The sequence below is a fragment of the Condylura cristata genome, unplaced genomic scaffold (assembly GCF_000260355.1).
Source record: "Condylura cristata isolate star-nosed mole 26May11 unplaced genomic scaffold, ConCri1.0 scaffold00004, whole genome shotgun sequence".
Lineage (NCBI taxonomy): Eukaryota > Metazoa > Chordata > Mammalia > Eulipotyphla > Talpidae > Condylura > Condylura cristata.
This window is the reverse complement of record NW_004567105.1, coordinates 4,697,825-4,716,362: the sequence shown is the minus strand read 5'-3', so window position 1 is coordinate 4,716,362 and position 18,538 is coordinate 4,697,825. Positions and strand designations below refer to the sequence as shown.

At 56.0% G+C, this 18,538-nt stretch overlaps 2 protein-coding genes across 4 annotated transcripts; one reads left to right on the top strand and one right to left on the bottom strand.

Moving 5' to 3' along the window:
• The first annotated feature begins 364 nt into the window (after positions 1-364).
• Positions 365-4,170, top strand: CDC42EP1 (CDC42 effector protein (Rho GTPase binding) 1). Of its 2 annotated transcripts, XM_012720555.1 has the most exons (3): positions 832-998; positions 1,075-1,835; positions 2,956-4,170. In XM_012720555.1, exons 2-3 carry the CDS (start codon positions 1,373-1,375, stop codon positions 3,582-3,584), a joined length of 1,092 nt encoding a protein of 363 aa, XP_012576009.1. In that variant the 5' UTR covers positions 832-998; positions 1,075-1,372; the 3' UTR covers positions 3,585-4,170. The 2 variants fall into 2 exon arrangements, with proteins under 2 accessions (XP_004675734.2, XP_012576009.1); XM_004675677.2 differs by having other exon boundaries at positions 365-1,835.
• Positions 4,171-4,606: 436 nt separating this feature from the next.
• LGALS2 (lectin, galactoside-binding, soluble, 2) lies at positions 4,607-18,216 on the bottom strand. 2 transcript variants are annotated; one of them, XM_012735241.1, is made up of 6 exons: positions 18,106-18,216; positions 14,835-14,976; positions 7,894-7,954; positions 5,516-5,598; positions 5,043-5,202; positions 4,607-4,887 (listed from the first exon to the last, which is right to left on the bottom strand). In XM_012735241.1, the coding sequence occupies exons 1-6, from the start codon at positions 18,203-18,205 to the stop codon at positions 4,741-4,743; spliced, it is 693 nt and encodes a 230-aa protein (XP_012590695.1). In that variant the 5' UTR covers positions 18,206-18,216; the 3' UTR covers positions 4,607-4,740. The 2 variants fall into 2 exon arrangements, with proteins under 2 accessions (XP_012590695.1, XP_012590696.1); XM_012735242.1 differs by lacking the exons at positions 14,835-14,976; positions 18,106-18,216 and adding an exon at positions 14,301-14,322.
• Between the last annotated feature and the right edge of the window lie 322 nt (positions 18,217-18,538).

Genomic DNA, 18,538 nt, shown 5'->3' with positions numbered 1-18,538 from the left:
AGTATAATGGACCAGGCGAGAAAATAACAAGAATAATGAACAGTTATATTCCAGAGACATTCTGTGGGGGTGGAGTGGGGAATGGGATCAAAAATGGGTGTTGGGGGTGTTGGTAGGGAAGTGCACGGGACTATGGTGATGGCACACGGGTGACTCGATGATGGGAAACCCGCGGGGATTACAATCGAGATGGAAAAAAAAATGTACAAAATGATGTAAAAATAAACTATTATATTATATTTAAAAAGTGAAGAAAAAAGCAACGACGAAATGGGGACTGCGACTGATATGGAAAAATGCACAAAATGAAGAATGATGTTAAAAAAAGAAAGTAGGAGATAATTAAGACAAAGGAGAAATGAATGAAATAGGAGATTCAGACAAAAAATAAAACAGCGGATCAAGTGAAAAAAAAAAAAGAAAACTCCGCAGCCCTTCTCAGAGCCTGCGCTGTGCCCGTGTGCAGGGGCAGCCCGAAAGCGCTGCCTGCAGGGTCCTTTTTTCAGGAGGCCCCTCAGCAGGTGTCAAAAGCCAGGAGGAGGCCCCAGCCTCCTGCGTTAACCCTTGCAGAAGGGAGGGTGTGTGCTCAATACGCCAGCAGGAGGCAGTGTAGCTTGGGGTTCAGGGTCTGTGGGCTGGGGAACCCCTAGCCCGCTGCATAGCTTCGACCAGCCGCTTCTCCTCTCTATGCCTCAGTTTCTCCTCTCCAACAGAATGCCTCCTTCCGGGCTTGTGTGGTTACATGGGCAGTGAACGGACATGCCTGCCACTTAGGCGCTTCGGGCTGACACAGACCGGCCCCGTGTCCCGACCAGCCCTGCGGCTCACTGACGCACGTCTTCGGCGTCAGCCCCACGACTCGTCCGCAGCCTCCGCGTGCACAGCCGCTCCGAGCCAGCGCCAGCCTCCGTTCCTGCCCTGCCCTTCGGCCCGGCGTGCAGTCGCAGTGCCAGCTGGGGCCCGCCGCCCTCCGCGTGTGCCGGCTGCCCGTCTCTGTTGTGGGTGTCCGTTCTCCCCGGCTGTCCCTCCTTGCACACCGCCCCCAACCTTGCATCCTTTTCCTCTTTCCTCCAGGTCTCCCCCAGGCAGCAGAGGTGCCATCCCCGTTGAAGGCACAGCTGGGCCTCTCCTGTTCTGCAACAGAACGTTGACGGCTGCACCACAGAGCGGGGAGGCGGTCTCAGGGAGAGACGAGCCATGGTCGCCCCTTAGCGTCAGCCTCTGGGGGCGGCGCCTGAGGAGAGCAGTGGACCCGCGGCCATCCACCCCTCCACACACCGGAAGGAGAGAGCTGAGAAGGGGCCCTGAGCCCACCCACCCCGGCCCCCAGTGCCAGGGGGCATGGACCAACAGCTGTGAACAAGCTGCGCTGATGCCGGGGCCCCAAGGGGCACCAGGAGCCCCCGCCATGAGCCTGGGCAAGCTCTCGCCCGTGAGCTGGGTGTCCGGCTCGCAGGGGAAGAGGCGGCTGACCGCAGACATGATCAGCCCCCCGCTGGGGGACTTCCGCCACACCATGCACGTGGGCCGTGGCGGGGACGTCTTTGGGGACACCTCCTTCCTCAGCAACCACGGGGGCAGCTCGGGGGCCACCCACCGCTCACCCCGAAGCTTTCTAGCCAGGAAGCTCCAGCAGGTGCGGAGGGTGGGGGCGCCCCCCCGGCGGATGGCTTCCCCGCCGGCACCCTCGCCCGCTCCACCCGCCATCTCCCCCATCATCAAGAACGCCATCTCCCTGCCCCAGCTCAACCAGGCCGCCTATGACAGCCTCGTGGTGGGCAAGCTCAGCTTCGACAGCAGCCTGGACGGCTGTGCGGACGGACGTTCCAGTTACGGTGAGGGCCACTGGCCACACTCTGCGGGCTGGGGGTCTTCTGGTCCAGCTCTTTCTCCCCAGAGGCTGGCCTCGCCATGCAGGTCAGGCCACGAGAGGGCGGGGGCGGCCGGAGGAACCAGCTGAGTCCCAGGACACCCTGGGGTTGAAAGGTGAGGACATGGGGCTCGAATCCTCCCTGCCCCTAACTTGCTGCCCTCTGAGCCCTCGGCTGGGCCCGCTCGCTGCCTCTTGCCCCTTGTGAGTGGCGTGGAGGCTCGGCCCTGGCTTCAAATCCTGGTTCTGCTTGATCTGCAGAGAGCCAGTTGACCCCTGTAAGTTCAGGTCCTGGCCTGTATAATGGGTCCCTTCGGGTCATCGCTGAGACCCAGTGACAAGGTGCACTTACGCAGCACAGCCCAGAGCACAGCGTGCAGCAAGTCCTCAAGACACAGGAGCTGTTGTGTTGTCGTTATTTCAACAGAGCTTCCTGTAACCTGACAAATTTGGAAAGCTGCTCACATGGACAGAAGCCAGGGGCCCTAGCTACCTGGCAGGGAGCGGCAGGTGGCACCCTGGTGCTGCTGGACAGCTCACCTGAGAGCCGGGTGCTTGCTGCCCCCTGGTGGCCATCCTGTGCCCTGCGGCTGTGCCCACTGCGAGGCTTCTGGCGGGGCTGCTGCCGGGAGCCTCAGAGCCCCACCCCCTGCATCTCCGTTGGGCAGTTCTGGGCCCAGGGGACCGCTAGCCGGCTCCCCCTGTCCTCTGGGTCTGCTTTCTCTGCAGCCAGACCCTGCCTGCTGAACCCACACAGCTGCCCATGTGCTGTGGATTTGCTGAAGCCCCAGCCACGGTTAGGACCAGATTCGGAGTCTGGAAATTTGAATTCCAGGCTTGGCTCTACCCCATCACACTCTGGTCCCCACAAGCCAGTCTCATTCAGATTGAGTCTCACTCTCTTCATCTGCAAAATGGAAAGGATTATGTCCACTTTCAACTCCCAGGATTCTCAGGAGGGTCGCCCGAGACTGTCAGATTCAGGGAGATGCAGGCCAGATCAAGGGATGACTTGCTGGGCCACACAGCAAGCTGGGTGATGGCCCCCAGCTCTGACCTCACTCCCCATGTCTCTGCTCTTGCAGGCCTGGACTCGGGGTTCTGCACCATCTCCCGCCTGCCTCGCCAGGAAAAGCCTCGTGACCGCGACCGCGACAGTTCCTTCCCCTCCGAGCCGCAGCTTCGCCGCTCCGACTCCCTCCTGTCCTTCCGCCTCGACCTCGACCTCGGGCCCTCTCTCCTCACTGAGCTGCTGGGGGTCATGAGCCTCTCAGAGGCCTCCGCAGCTGAGTCCCCGACCCCAGCTCCTGCTACGAACACCCCCGCCTCTGCTGCAAACACCCCAACCCTTGCCTCAAACCCCCCAGCCCGTGGACACTTCCCCAATGGAGTAAGCTCTGGGCTGGGCCCCGCGGCTGAGGCAAAGGCCAGACCAGTGGGAGAATCTCCCCGTGCTCCTGCTGACAGGGTGCCCCCCACCAGGCACTGGGGAGCAGGCTGGGGGGGCAGCCAGGGCAGCCGCCACTACAACGAGATGGATGCTCGGCAGGAGCTGGTGAGGGTGCTGCCCCAGGCTCGGGCCTCCTGGGAGAGCCTGGACGAAGAGTGGGGAGCACCCCAGACAGGCACCAGGGCGCCCGTGCCCAGCACAGTGCAAGCAAACACCTTTGCGTTTGCTGATGCCGAGGAAGAGGACGACGAGGTCAAGGTGTGAGTGGCCCCGGCCTGGGCTCAAACCCTGCCCTGTGGGGTGCCGCCCATGAACAGCCCAGCTGAGAACCAGCCCCTCACCTGACAGCTGGGTCCTGCCAAAGGACCCCCCAAGTTGCTCCAGACACCTCCAAGCCTGCAGGACGGACATGGGGGGGGCGGAGACCCTGGGGTCTGGGTGCTCCCACACGCCCTGCAGGCTGACCGCCCCCCCCACCACCACTCTGCACCCAGTGGTCATTCCCTAGCTCCACCCCCACCTGGGGCCACCCTCAGCAGCTGGAGGCCCCAGCCCCACAGAGCCGCCTTTGTGTCAGGGAAGCCGGCCAGGGGGAGCAAGCCACACAGGGCCTTTGTCTCATGTCCAAGGGGCCTGACTGCTCCTGCTCATCCTGGAGTGCCCCCAGCAGAGTCCCTGCTGCACCCTGAGAGCCCCCGCCCTGGCCAAGGCTGCTCCCTGCAAGTTCCCCCCGACCCTTCATTTGTCCAAGAAGCCTCAGAAAAGTCAGGTGTGGCCTCCCAGGGGAGAACCCCCACCTTCTTGTGTATCCCAGACCTGCCTTGGGTCCTGATTAAAAAAAGCCTTTTTGATAAAAGGTTTCTGGGAAGATGCTTGGGGACCTGGGCAAAAGGGCCCGCCCTACCGGCTTAAATACTCAGCTTTGGGTTTGGGAAGCCAAGGACCTCCCCTCCCCACCCAGGGTCCCCAGTGAGGGAGGGGTGGGGCAGAGGTAATGAGTAACCAGGCTGGAATGTCCTTGCGATAAGACACCCAGGTGGGAGCCCTTATCTGCAGTTCCGGGTCAGCCCCTGGCCCAGGTGCGTGGAAGCCTGAGTCTGTGCCCATCACGCATAGGGCAGGTGGGGGGGGGGGGACAGGAGGAAGTGCTTGGGGGTATTCGGAGCGCGTCCCAACCCCCACTTGGCAGTCCTGTGACCTTGGACTGGGCCACCCAGGAGGCTGGGAGCACCCAAAAGCACAGAAGACACAGACCAGAGCTCCTGCCACACAGACCGCACCAAACCGCCTTTGTTCTGGGCCTTGGGGAGGCCACTGGGGCCAGGGGACAGGAACTGGGGGTGGGTAGCTGAGCCAGAACCCCAAGGGCTGTGAGCCGGGACCCGGGTGGTCTGTCAGTCCTCCAGGAGCGGCTGCCCACTCATTCCAACTTGAAGGAGGAGACGCTGAAGCCGCCCTTCACACACATGTAGTTCAGCTGGCTGTGGCCCAGCCTGTTGGGAAAAGTCACCTCGTGCCCATCTGGCAGCTTCACCTTGAATTCGTCACCATCAAAGGTCACGGTGAGCTGTGGAGGGAGGGGTGGCGTCAGGGCGGCGGGGGTGCCGTGGAAGTGGGCCAAGGCCGTGCCAGGTGGCCCCACCAATGTGATGCGTTCTAGGCCAGGGCGCCCTAACGTCCAGACTCCCCTTGGCCTCCCCCCCCCTTTCTCTTTGGCCTCACCTTGACCTCCGTGGCTGGGCTGAAGCACATGTGACCTTCCCGCTGCTCCTGGCCCCAGTTGCTGTGGTCTTTTGAGTTGCAGACGATGACAGACTCCCCGAAACGTGGGTTGAAATGTAGGTTCAGATCCTCCGGCCCCTGGCCCAGGTTAATCACAAAGCTGCAAGGGAAGCGGTGCCGGGCAGGGTTAGAGGCCAGCCGGGCACAGCTGACCGCACAGGCTGGTGGGCCACGAGCTGGCTGTGTTCGTTGAGATCTGCACCTTGAAACAACGGCGTTGACAGCCCGACCCCACTGAGCACTGCGTATCACACTCCATGTGGAGTAGATGAAGTTGTTCAGTGGGACGGCCGCTGGCAGTGACGGTTTGGAAGGGTCAGTGCTGCAGCCTGGGCGAGACCTGCAGGGCCCCTGCCTGACAGCAGGGGTTCTGGGTGGTGGTGCCCGCCTGCCCGCCTCCCCACCTTACTCACCTCTCTGCATTGTCCTTAATCTTGCCCTTGATCTTCAGGCTGGCCCCCTGCTTCATGTCCATATTCCTGATCTCAAAGTTCTCCTGTGCCGACACAGATACATTCCAAGCCAAGTCAGTCACACGAGCCCCTGGGAGGCTCCATCCGTGTCCACTCGGCCTCGGGGCTCACCATCCCCCTGCCCACACGACGACCCCAGGTTGGAAAGTGAAGGGACCAGGGCCCTCTGAGCAGAGCTTTCCGGAAGCCCCTATGGCCCCTTCTACTTCGTTCTCATGCACCCCACTTGATGTGGAGAGGCACACCCAGCCAGGGGGGCCTGTTTCCCCATCTGTGAAATGGGTTGAGCAGTCCCTGCTGATCTTATACTTCCCAGACAAGCTCAAGTGGTGAAGCCACGGTAGAACCTTCCAGAACCCCCCAAACAAGGATATGGTCAGTCCCTCTTCACACTTGGACTCATTTTACTACTAAAAAAAAAAAATCGCCGGATCCCAGGACGATGGTGCCCATCCACAACCACTCATGCATCGAGTGCCAGAGCCACGTGCCCGAATGTGTCCACACACGCCCCTCCACGCCTCACCCCCTCGTCTGTAACGTGGGCTGCACAGACTTAACACCAGTTGCTGAGCCCGGGCCGTGAGCCGCACATCCTCGGAGGCTGCGGGGTAACCCGCCCACCCGGTGGGGAGAATGCAAAGTCCTGCTGGCGAAGCCCCGGGTGCTGGCCTTGCCACAGGCCAAGGCAAGCGTGGGCCCGCCCATGGCCTCGTGATGGTCACTTGCGGCTCGTTACCCGCAGGACCCAGGCAGCGCCTGCGTTGCCCCGTGGGAGACCCTCGGCCACCTTCAAAGCCCAGTACCCAGGCTGAGGGGCACCCGCCTTTCACCTCTGTGACTGGACAAGAAGGCGCTGAGCCCAACGGGGCCCTACAGGCCCCAGAGACTGGATGGCCTCATGGGAGAGCGTGCTGAGTGGGGCTTCTGACACCTCTGTCTGGAGGGAGCGGCCGACAAGCTCGGCCGGACTCCTGAGCACGAGCTTAGCGCAACATCCAGGGCCGTGTCCATGGGAGGGTGGTCAGTTCTCCCCTGGCCAGCAGCTCCGCCGCTCTGCAGAAAGCAGCTGACCAGCTCACACACGGGGAGGGTCAGAAGGCGTCTCCCCAGGTACGGTGTTTTCAAGGGAAGGCCGAGAGGATGTGTGTGATCTGGGGGGCGGTCATAGTGCCCACTGCCTTTGACCTGGGCAGTGGGCCTGTCCATGCACTTGGGACACACAAACAGTGCCTCTAGCCATGGCCCTGTGGGCGGAATCATCCTGCCTTAGGGAAAGTGGATGTGGAGGCAAAGACCCCCCCCTCCCAGCCGCCTCAGCTGAGGGCAACAGCTGGATTGCAGTCCTCCAGAGTGGACACTCAAGATCCTCCTTGAGTCTCTCCCAGGAGTACTCTTCCACTTAGAGAGGGGTTCTCTGGGCAGGATGATCTCAGTCCCCCTAAATGTTCCAATCCAATGTGCCTGCCGCACGCTCACTCCCAACACTGACGTCATAAGGAAGGCCTCCCTCAAGGGCCCGGAGACAGGAGGGCAGGGAAAAGCACCCCTCCCCTTGTTCCTCCCGGGAGCTGCCTGGCTGGAACAGCAGACCCCAAGGCCTAAGGCCCAAGGCAGAGGGGGGACTACAGAAAGGCTGGGTCTAGGGTGCGCCTGGGCACACAGGGATGCAGGGAAAGCGGGTCTGGGATCCTCGCCCCCCACTCCAGGAAGCTGGAGGCCCAGAGAGAGACGGGGAGGCGAAGCTGGGGGGGGTGGGGTCGGGTCCGGTCCGCTGTGCTTCTAACTGGCCGAGCGGCCTGGGCCAGCCACACCACTCCTTGGTCCTCGGTCTCCCCAACTAGCACCGAAAAGATTTGGATGAGGTGGGCCCTGCCGGAGGACGGGGTGGGGCGAGACGGCCAGTAGGAGAGTTGGGGACCCATCTAGGCCTCAGAGGCCCTCGGAAGAGACAGAGGGGCCCGCACCTGAGCTCCGGTCACGGCCACATCCTAGCACCTCCTGCGCTGACTTCACCGTGTCTCCCAGAGTCACCGTGTCACCCAGAAGTCCTGCAGGTGACTTACTGTTTTAGGGTGGACCTGGCCCTAGACTATTACCCATTAGCTCCCCCAAAATAAGAGGGAAATCTGGCCCAGAAACAGCGACACACGACTCCGGGGGAGAGGACCCGGTGCGGGCAGAGGCAGCGACTGCGGCCATGTGGCCAGCAGCCACCAGAAGCTGGATGGCACAAGAACGGACCCGCCCCATCGGCCCACCCCCACTCAGGCAAGGATGAGGGTGGTGGGCAGTGGGGCGGGCGGTGGGCACCTCACCGACATAGTGGACGCAGCTCCGGAGGCTTGTGCAGTCAGGGTCTCCCTCCGGGCTTCTGGACTAGAACAGACACATTAACTCCCTAAGGCCATAAATGGGGACTTTGGTCCCTTCCACTGAGGTGTCTCTCCACCCTTCCCTTCCTACACCCAGAACAAACAGGCGGGGGCTCCTCACCAGCCCCCCCCCCCCCCGCCCCACCCAGCCCAGAGCATCCTCCTGGCCTCCTGCCAGCCCAGCCTTCCCTCCCCCGCTGCGGCAGGAGCTGGGCACGAAGGCCAGGTGAGCCTGGCAGGCACCCAGCGGCCCCAAGGCCAGCTCCTTCCTTCTCAAACAGACGACGTGATCTCCACGCTTCTCGTTTCTCTGATGCCGAGATCCATCTTGAATCTTTTGCGCTGTTTTTTCCTCCACCCCAGGATTTTTCTCATTGCACATCTCAGTTTTAAAAGCAATACCTGGTGGATTCAAAGAAAATGTCTAGAGGTTATGGGGGAAGCTGGAGGCCAAGGCGGGGTCGGGGGGTGGACGTCAGGGCTTTGCTCTTTATTTCTACTACTCATGTAATTGACATGGAGGTGAAATAAGGAGCAAAATGAGGGGGCATGGTCCCCCAAGAGGGGGAAGCCTGCTCAGCCCTGGCGTGTTTCCTTCCCTGCCATTCGACACTGCATCAATACTCCTGGGGCTGCGTGTCCTGCTTCATTACCCTGCTGCACTCAGTAGCCATCAGGGCCCACGAACCCACACTTCAGAGCCACGTTTAATGGCCACTGTCCACTGCTCGGTGACTAAACACATTCAACCAGTTTCTTCCTGCGAGTACATAGTTTCATTCTAAGTGTTTGCTACGAAAAGAACTGCTGCATCAAATCTATTAGCACATGCAGCTTGGCTGCGTCAGGACAACTTCTTGAGGCAGATTCCCAGAAGTAGGGTTTTTCTAGAGCCCTGGTTTGGCGAGCACCAGCATTTTCCACCCCGGCTGGCAGGGGCCACTCTGGGCGGGGTGCTGGAGGCCGGCCCTGCCGAGGGCCCAGCGGTGCCAGGAGCCGACAGGTAGCTGGTGCCCAGCACTCCGAGGGGAGCGATTTCCTCATTTTACCCACAAGGAAGTGAATTCCTTCTCGGCCTTTCTCTCTGGGCCCAAGTAAAGCCCAAGCCAGATAAGGACTTTAAAGAGCTGTCTAAGCATTCGTTAGCAAACTCTAGCCAAGAGAAACAGCACCTTATAAAAGTGGTGCTTTTCTGATTATCATAGTAATTCTAGCTCATTGTATAAGGTTCTGGAGTGTGCACAAAGTAAAAAGAACTTGAAAGTTCATTTGTTTTAGAAGAATGTTAACAGACAGGGGACGTGGACAACATGTCTGAATTACACGTTTCCATGTGCTTGTTTCACGTCAGTGGAAGCTAAAAAAAAAAAAAAAGAAGAGAAGAGAAAAAAATCCAAATCGCCTAGTCTCCCATCTCCAACCTGTAGTAATGCCGCCTTCTTTTTTTTTTTTAAGGATTTATTTTTATTTATGCATACGGAGCTGGGGTACAGACCAGAGGTGTGGGGGGTGAGAGGCTTTACCAGAGATAGGGTGGGGAGCAGAGCAGGCAGATGGATGAAGTAAGCTGCTGAGGGGAGCAGCGGGGAGACGGGAGAGGTCTGCTGTGCCCTGTGGGTCACCTTAGGGGCTGGGGATCGAACTCGTGCTGCAGTGGCTGCAGATAGCATCACAGTGCTGTGCTTTAACCTGCTGCGCCACCAGGGAGGGCCCAGTAGTGCCAGCTTCTTAAAGGTATTTTAAACACACACACACACTCTCTCCAGCCCTCATCACAATGCACTAAACAAGCCATAAAGATGGTCTCTATTATTACCCCCATTTTCAGATGGGGAAGGAAGGTTCCCAGAGGCCTTATTAGACCATAGGTACAGAGCCTGCCCTGCCCACCAGCTCCTACTAGGACAATCTCCATGTGCTGCCCTCACATCGAGAAAGAACATTTGACCCCCAGGAGCATGACCCACCCCTGTGAGCTGCCCGAGATGGCCCCTGATTATCCCCCTCCTGGGGTCTCGCCCTTGGATACCTGGGCCCAGACACCTGGCACTAACTAACGGAATGCTAGAATATCCTGGAAGTGATTGGATGTCACTCAGAGATTAGGGTGGGAGATTAGGTTCTGACATTGAAAGAAGAATTACAAAAGGCTCTCAGCTCGGTCTGGATGGATCTTTGCATCTCTCCTTGTCTCTGTGGCTCTCTGTATCCCCATCTGAATCCTATCACACCCTCCATCTCTTTCTATACCTCTACCTCTCCCCTAGCTCTGGGAGAAGCAAGCAAACTGTGTTAAGAGCTGCCCTGTGGTGGGCCTCCCTGGCAGTGCAGGGGTTAAAGTCTCAGCGCCCTCAAGCTATCGCCAGCCACTGGGGCCTGAGTCCCATCCCCGGCCAGGGAGTGACCCACATGGCCATGCACTACCAGGGAGGCCCTCCACAGGCCTTTGTTGTACTGCAATGGTCAGTAGTATACTTTGCCAAGCAACTGTTACGGGAAGTGTGCTGGGAGAAATATGCATGAAGCCACGTGACTAAGGAATCCACACATCTCCAGACATGCTACTACATTCATCTTTGTAAAGATTAATCAATCAATCAAGCGAGTCAGATGATCTGCGATTTCTTCTCAGTACTTAGTAAGTAATAAGCATTTACGTCTGAATCACCATCCAGAAAGAGCTGGAAAGTGAAACATCAGTGATACAGGACTGGCTGAGTAGACGCTGCTACGAAAATAGAAGTGAACTATTATGCAGCCATCAAAAATCACATTTCTGGGAGACATCCTATTGCTATGGTTCCCGACTAAGGGAACAGGGAGGCTAGAGAGGCGGGCTCTCAAGACTTGGCCGTTTCTAATCTGCCCTCACCAGGTTGTATCTGAAGCCTCCAGGCTACACAAAGAGGCAACAATGAAGAGCAACCGCCAAAAGCTGCCAGCGTGTACTTCCAGGTCCAGAGAGGACGTGGCCCCGCTGGCCACACAGGGTCTCCCTAGCCTAACACAAGCACATGTGACTTTACCAAGTGCACAGGACCGAGAGCCTGCCTAGAGAAAAGTGTAACCACCAAGCTTAGCAAGACCACATCAGTGTGGGGGTGGGGAAAGCATGGGCACAGGAAACAGCTAGAAACAAATCCACGGAGGGTTTCAGAAGCTTCCGGACTCGAGAGGGGTGTCTCCAACATCATTTGGGGCAGGACTGGAATCTTGGTTCCCCTGCTCTGAGCTGTGTGACCTGAGGTCAAGTCACTTAACCTCTCTGAGTTCCATTTCCTCCTTTGTAAAATGAGAACAATAAACGTCGTGAGGATTAAGGGACAGAAGCCAGGTACTTGGTTAATAATTAATAAATAGGTATTACTTATTATCAGGAGCCCCGTGTCAGCAGGGAAGGAGACCACACACCTTCGCCTAGCGGCTGAGTCTGGGTCCCAGGCCTGTGGGGATGCTCCCCGCAGTCTCCCGGGACCCCATTACGAGTCCCCAGTCGTCTAGATGTTTTACGACTTCATTGAATGAAGAGATCAACATTAGATATTAAAACATTTTTTCTACCTGGAAGTTCATTTTCTTCTGATTTTACAAAAAAGGGGAGCGTGTCAGTGGGCCCCTCCGTCCTGGCCTGGTGGTGCAGACTGCACTGGGGCTTCTGGTAACTGCCACCCACCGTTCCCGTGCTGCTGGGCACGTTGGTTCTGAGGCCTGTGAACCCCCTGTCTGTTCAGCCCTCCCCAGAGCCTCCTTGGGGGTGACAGACGGGCCAGGAGGTGCTGGGGGAGGAACAGAAAACACCCAGTTTTTGGTACCAAATGGGTAATGTCCCATCTAGCACGGTCACCTACAAGGTGAGTGACCGTGACAGATCACTTCAAGCCTCAGTTTCTCCATCTGGGAATGGGAATTCATAGAACTGTCTTCCGCAACTGCTGGTCAGAATTCTCTTTTGAATTTTTGAATTTAAAAAGTTAACTTAGGGCCCTCCCTGGTGGCATACCGGGTTGAAGCACAGCACTATGAAGCTAGCTGCAGCTGCTTCAGCACGAGTTCAATTCCCGGCCAGGGAGGGACCCACACGGTGCAGCAGACCTCTCCTGTCTCCCTGCTGCTCCCCTCAGCAATCAATCTTTTGTTCCCCACTCTGTCTCTGGTGAATCCTCTCACCACCCCTGCACCTCTGGCTTGTACCCCAGTCCTGTATGCAGAAATAAATACATCTTTAAAATAAATAAAATAAGCAGTTAACTTACAAGGTCAGGGGCATATAAAAGATATAAATAAGTAATTCGACAAATGGCCCCCATCCTTCTTTGGGGACGAATTCCTAAACTGGCAATGATGAAGCCAGATGTCCAGGGAGAGGCGAGAGCAGAAGCCAGGTTGGGTCTGCAGTGGGCAGAGATGGACGAGCACCCCGCAGTCTAGACGGGTTGGCCAGCACATTCCTTCCCTGCCCGGGGGTGGGGGACGGCTCTCCACAGTGGGGGTTGGAGAGGCCCCTCACCTGCACCGCTAGGTTGACAGTGAGGTGCTGCCTAGGTGGACTTCGCAGATGGCCATGCTCCCCTTGGGACACTTGACAACAGGCGGGTGGGCGCAGGGACCTTCCCGCTGCCCCTCCCCTGTCCCCATCACCCCCGCACAGGTGGGAGGTTTCAGTGACCTGCCCATCCACTTTTCTCTGCAGAATTCTCAAGTCCCCACCCTCAGCCTCCTGGTCTCCACGCCCCATATCCCCTGCCCAGCACCTGTTCACCTCCTGGCAGCACCAGATTCCTGCTTGGTTTTTTCAGATCAGGGTATGCATCTGCACTGGCCGAAGGTAAAGGGGCCTCAGCAGGGAAGCAAAAGCCAGGTCCCCAGGGCGAGTCCACTCCCAGGGGGTCTATGGAACTGAAAGCAAGTTCCCGGGCAGTCTTGCACCCCAAAGTTCACAACAGTGTTATTCACCATAGACCGGAGGTGGGAACCCCAAGTGTCGTCGACAGACAATCCCATAAATAAAACGGGATCTAAACACACAACCGAATATGATTTGGTCGTCAAGAGAAGGGGCGCTGACCCAGTTAGGACCGTGATGCGCCTGAAAACTGGGGGAAGAAGGAAGCAAAGGGTCGGATGGTGTGACTCCACCGCTAATAAACAGCTGCTGGAGACAGAGTCGCAGAGAGCGGATGCAAGCTGGAGGTGAACGGGGTGGGGGGCGGGGAACCGCCCCTGGGGTTTGGAAGTCCTGCCGCTGTCTGTGAGTGTCTGGGATGCCGCCCAGCCGTGCACTTGAAGTGGTTAAAATGGAAATCTCTGCCATGCTACTTAGCTACAATTTTTAAAACACTGCAACGACGAAAATATCTATTTACACCCTAAACGGCTGAACCCCAGGGCAGGTGAGCTACATCTCTATAAAGCCAAGTTTTTCAAGATCAGAGCGTCCCTCACCTTCACAATGGCGACTTACTTCGCTTGTTTGCCTTTTAAAGCCCCACTTGGAGTCTGGGCTCCAACACCCCCCCCACCACCACCACCTGTTCTGACAGCCGCGGGGTGGGTCCGGGTGGAGAGCGAGCGTTTGTCCCCTCCTGCTGGCCACTTCGAGAACAACCGAAATTAGGGAGAAAAATGGCTCCTCCTTGGCTAAGCGGCTTCCTCAAAAACAGTGAAACACCGCCAGGCTCCTGATGAAAACACTTCACACCTCCAGGGGGACCAGGGGCCCGGCAGCTTCCCTCCACCCACCCCCGCAGCCGCCCAAGGCGGCGCCCTCTGGGTGGGGGGGCTCCCAGGGGGTCAGTGCCTGCAGGTGGCTCTCCCCACTGAGCTGCCGTCTGGCCCCTCTCCCTGCATGAAGGAAACCCACAAATATGAGCTGAGGAAGAAATTGCGTGGGGTGTACATAAAAATTTAGTTCACGTGGTCCTGATGTAAAGTGCTTTTCTTTGAATGGGCTATCTGATAAAACAAAAAGGGTCGAAAACATCTCTGCTAAGATAAATGATCTCAGCAGATTCCTTCCAGCTCCAGAATTCCCCAGCACTGAAGGAAACACACCCGTCCCCTCCCCGCCCCGCCCCGCCCCGCCCCGCCTCGCCCCCAGCAGCTGCAACTCTGTCAAAGGCAAAGTCTTTTCTTGGAGCTTATCCAAGTCTTTCTTGATGTCTTGGAGTTCTTGTCTGGCAGGGGGCAGGGAGGCAGAGAGGCAGGGGAGAGGGGCAGAAGGGCACAGTGCCAGTGTGCAGAGGGAGGGTTGAGGGGGTGGCAGAGGTGCAAACATCAGCAGAAGGCATACCTTTCAGAGCTTTATCATGGAGCACCTACTGTATCGCTAACCCTTGCCTTTCAAGACTCACCTGACAGGAGTGAAGTGCTGCACCCTCTCCTGCCTTCCCTCCCGCGCAGCCAGACCCCCCTGGTTCCTGAAAAGCTGACTCGTTCTTCAGGTCCCTGTTGGAAGGCATCCCACCACCTGCAGCATGGGGAACACACTCAGGCAGGACTCGGTACCGCGAGAGCTCACAGCTAGCTAGCTACCTGGCGCACCGCCAGGATCCGAAATGGTGTTATTCATGTGTTTATTAGTTTATTATTATAAATTCTGTGAGACCAATGCCTTGCCTCTCCTATTCACCTCTATCCTCCAGGCCTAGGATTTAGCACAAGAGCTTGCTTTCCTGTGCAACCTCTAGATTGGGCAAGATCCCAGTGCCAGAGCACATGAATGAGGGCTCTTCAGCTGTCCGTCAGCCAATTAAAGAGAAGTAACATTTGCATATTGCCTTCCTATTGGAGAAGCCCCAAGTCTCATTTTCCTTCCAGCCATTAGGGTGAGGGTCATAGTATTGGCCTCTCTGTGGCCACACCTCCTGCAGATGCAATCTTCCTACCTGCTGGTAAAGTTGCAGCGGGCGCTGACGGATTGCTCAGACTCCTCCCTCTCCGGTCTCTTTTTCCTCCCGGCATCTGTGTTGGCACACAGCTCAGTCACCAGCAAGTGTGAAAGTGTGACCCCACTGATGTGCATGCTCTCTGGAAGAGGTTGATGTTACAATGAGGCCGCAGGGCCAGAGTCCCGCCATGCTTCAGAGGTCTGCTACCCTGCACTGTCTGCCCTAAGACAGGTAATGTGAGTCCACGTGACCCTAGACATGCTCATCTCAGCTCTAAGATCCTTGGGGACCCAGAACAGACGGGTGCAGGGACATCAGAGGACCGGGGTCTATGCACAGGCTGAGGGTTACTTGGGCTGTGAATTCCTTAACCCTCCTCCCAGAGAGTCCAAGCTGAATTTGAGGTTGCCCAGGAACCTGTATTCTTAATTCACGTCAGGGGTTTGACACAGGTGGTCATTTCAGGGAAAACCACAGAACAGAACAGGACAGGCTGAGAAATCAAGCAGAATGTGGTAGCCCCTCTCCACTAACTTGTGGCCTCAGTCAAGACTTTCTTTAACCTCTGGGCCTCAGTTTCTTCCTCTATATAACAGGAGGACTAATACCTACCTCAGAGGAATGACATATGTAAATGTCATGGTGAATCAATAACTGATAACAAATTATCTTTCTGGTGGAATCAAAGGCAGTAAAAAAAAAAAAATTCACAAGGAAGAGTCCCACCTCACCCTCAACCTCCCAGGATGCGAAAGTAAAGCCACTGAACAAGTTCATTTCATGAATGGTCTCAGTCCTCTTCCTCCACACACACAAGACGACACACTCTCCCCTGAACCAAATCCTTTTTCTTTCTGTCCCCAAGCAACCCAGATTTTCTGGGAAAATCTTCAGTGCAATCAATCAACTAAATCATCTTTTATAGCATAGAAATGCATATTTGCACTAAATTTATATTTCCTTTCACCTGAAAAGTCATCCTTTTGAATAAAGATGATTTACTAGGGCCTCCCTGTCTCTGGTGAATGCTTTTAACTGCCCCCCACCACCACCACTTTGGGCCTACACCCCAGCTCTGATATGCATAAATAAAATAATTTTTTTAAAAACATGATTTGTTAAATATATGGGAAATAAGCCTAATTGTTAATATTTTATGAGCCTTTTTATTTGTGTAAATTCATAAATCAGGACAAACAACCTTCCTGCGCCCAGTGACACAGTGCATAGGGGTTGCAAACACGTGTTCCATGCCCTGGGCCATTTCCCTGACCCCTGCTCTCTCCATCAGCTGAGACACCTGGAATTGTGGTTCCTGGGACCAACCAAAGTCTTTGGGTTCAGAGACTCAAGCTTGTGTGCATACCCGATTCTGGTCTTTTTAACTGACCTCAGGATCCTCTCATTCACTGTTTTCCTACTCGGGACTCCTTCTCAGAGTCAGGACACATGGGAACATTCCTCCTCTGGGTTCTTCTTGGACAGGACAAACAAGCAAGCCAACATCAAACAGGTTAGCAGGAGGAAAAGCCCAAATATAATAGCATACATATGGTGATTTCACATGGCTGTTAATTCTAAAGTAAATAGGACAGTTGGGGGTTCCTCTCCTGAGCTAAAGAATGGAAGGGGGGCAGGGGGTGTCAAGGAGAGAGGAGGAGATCTCAGATGACAAGATGAGATGACTTCACAGGGCAAAACCTTGCCCCTGGGTGTTTGCCCTGCCTTAAGAGTTTTCTCCAATGACCAGGTTGTTTCCAGAGATGCCCCTAAGTCTGGGCAATCTGCATTCTTTCATGTGATGGTCACCCTTTGTCCCGAGACCCACAGGCATCCATTTACCTTAGTTCCACATACCAAAGTGACACCTGTGAGAAAAAGCCAGCTCTGGGCATTTGAGAAAAAAGCCTGAATGCTTCTGAGACCCAGCCTACCTCAGCTAAAATCTCAACCCCTCAAAGAAGTCTGCTTGGGCCACTCCCCACAGTCTTCCAATCCTCATCCTGGCCTGTCTGGGTAACTTTGAAGTGAGCTTAGTGTGTTTTGATTTTGCATTTTCTGTTTAAAAAGATTTGTTTATTTATGCATACAAGAGCTGGGGACAGGCCAAAGTTGTGGGGAGCAGGTCACCTCCCTGGCCAGGGACCCAACTCGTGCTGCAATGGCTGTGGACAGCTTCATAGTGCTGAGACTTAACCCACTAGGCAGACCCACCCTAAACATTCTCTAACCTGATATCCACATGGGGCCAGGCCTTCTGCAGTCACAGTTCCTGAGTCTCCTTCACCAAGCTCCGCTGCCCAGAACCCAGGAGGCACGGTTTAAAATCTGCCTGAAGAACCCAGCCCATCCCTCCACCACCACTGCACAGTTAGGCAGTTCCCACACCCCACCAGCCATAAAAGGATGGACACTAGTTTCCACACATTCATTTACTCAGTGCTTGCTTATTAAGTGCGGACTATGTGCCAGTTTCTCTTTTAAACCTGCAGCTACATCAGCAAGCCAAATGCATGAAACTCCTTGCATCTGCGCATCTTCTGGGAAAGGAGAGAAGCCAAAAATATGATGAAAGGAGGACTATGTAATAGAGAACAAGTGCTGAGGAGGACCAACGAGCAAAGAAAGGGGATCCTTGTGTCAAAGATTCATTGAAATCTCACAGCCGTACTTCATATGAGGAGCCTGAGCTTCTCCACTTGGGTAAGTGACTTGCCCAAGATCACACAGCTTTAGGAAGCAGGCAGAAGTCAGAATTTGAATCCAGGCCATACAGGGCTGACTTAATCAATATGGGAAATGGATTTGTATTTTATTTCTGTAATTCCTTCCAGTAACAAAAGGCACAAACAGAGTTGGAAGTACGTATTATGTTCCAACTTTTATTGTGGAATGCAACAAGCATACATATCATTTTCCCATTATAAGTTTAGCGACCTGCAGGGGAGACCTTAGAAAAATGTCTTAATTTTAAACTAGTCTGCGGAATAGTTAAGACAAGGGGGTAATTGACCCCTCGTATCCCCATGAGGTCACTTTGGTTCTGAAAGGTGAACCGAGGTCGCTCGCCAGGGCGATGGCCCAAGCCAAGCAGAACCGGATTCGCCGGATTCTCCAGTGTGTGTCGTTTTAACCTTCTTGGGGACAGGGCGGCTGGAGAGGACGCTACGGGTGGGTACCCCAGAGGGCCGCCAGGGGGCGACGCCTGCAAGGACCCAGGGGAGCAGGTGGCCGCACCCCTCCCCCCCCACCCTTGGCGTGACGTTACCAGGTCCACCCGGGACGGGGTGGAAGAGGCAGACGAGGGGAGTCTCTGACGGAAGGAGACGCTGCAGGCGAAAAGGCTCGGAGGCTGGACTTGTGTTCATCCTGCCCTCTCCGATTTCAGTGTGGCCTCCTCCAGGATCTTGCGTGCGCTGTCAACCTCCCCCCCCCACCCCGCCCCAGTAATAACAGGCTGAGTCAGACACCACCTGTCAAGTTTTTGACACCGCTGACGCTGCTTACCGGAAACAAAACAAAGCAAAAACCTAAGCACAGGACCTGTGTGATGTAGCCCAGAACCAACTCCAGGTCAGCACCCTCAGGCGTCACATCCAGGATCTTCCACAGCCCGAGCTCATCATACTTTTCTCCCCCGTGAGCCCCCAAAACGCGAGGGCCCCTCCACCCGGGATTTCTTCCCACACCAGGTTTATCAG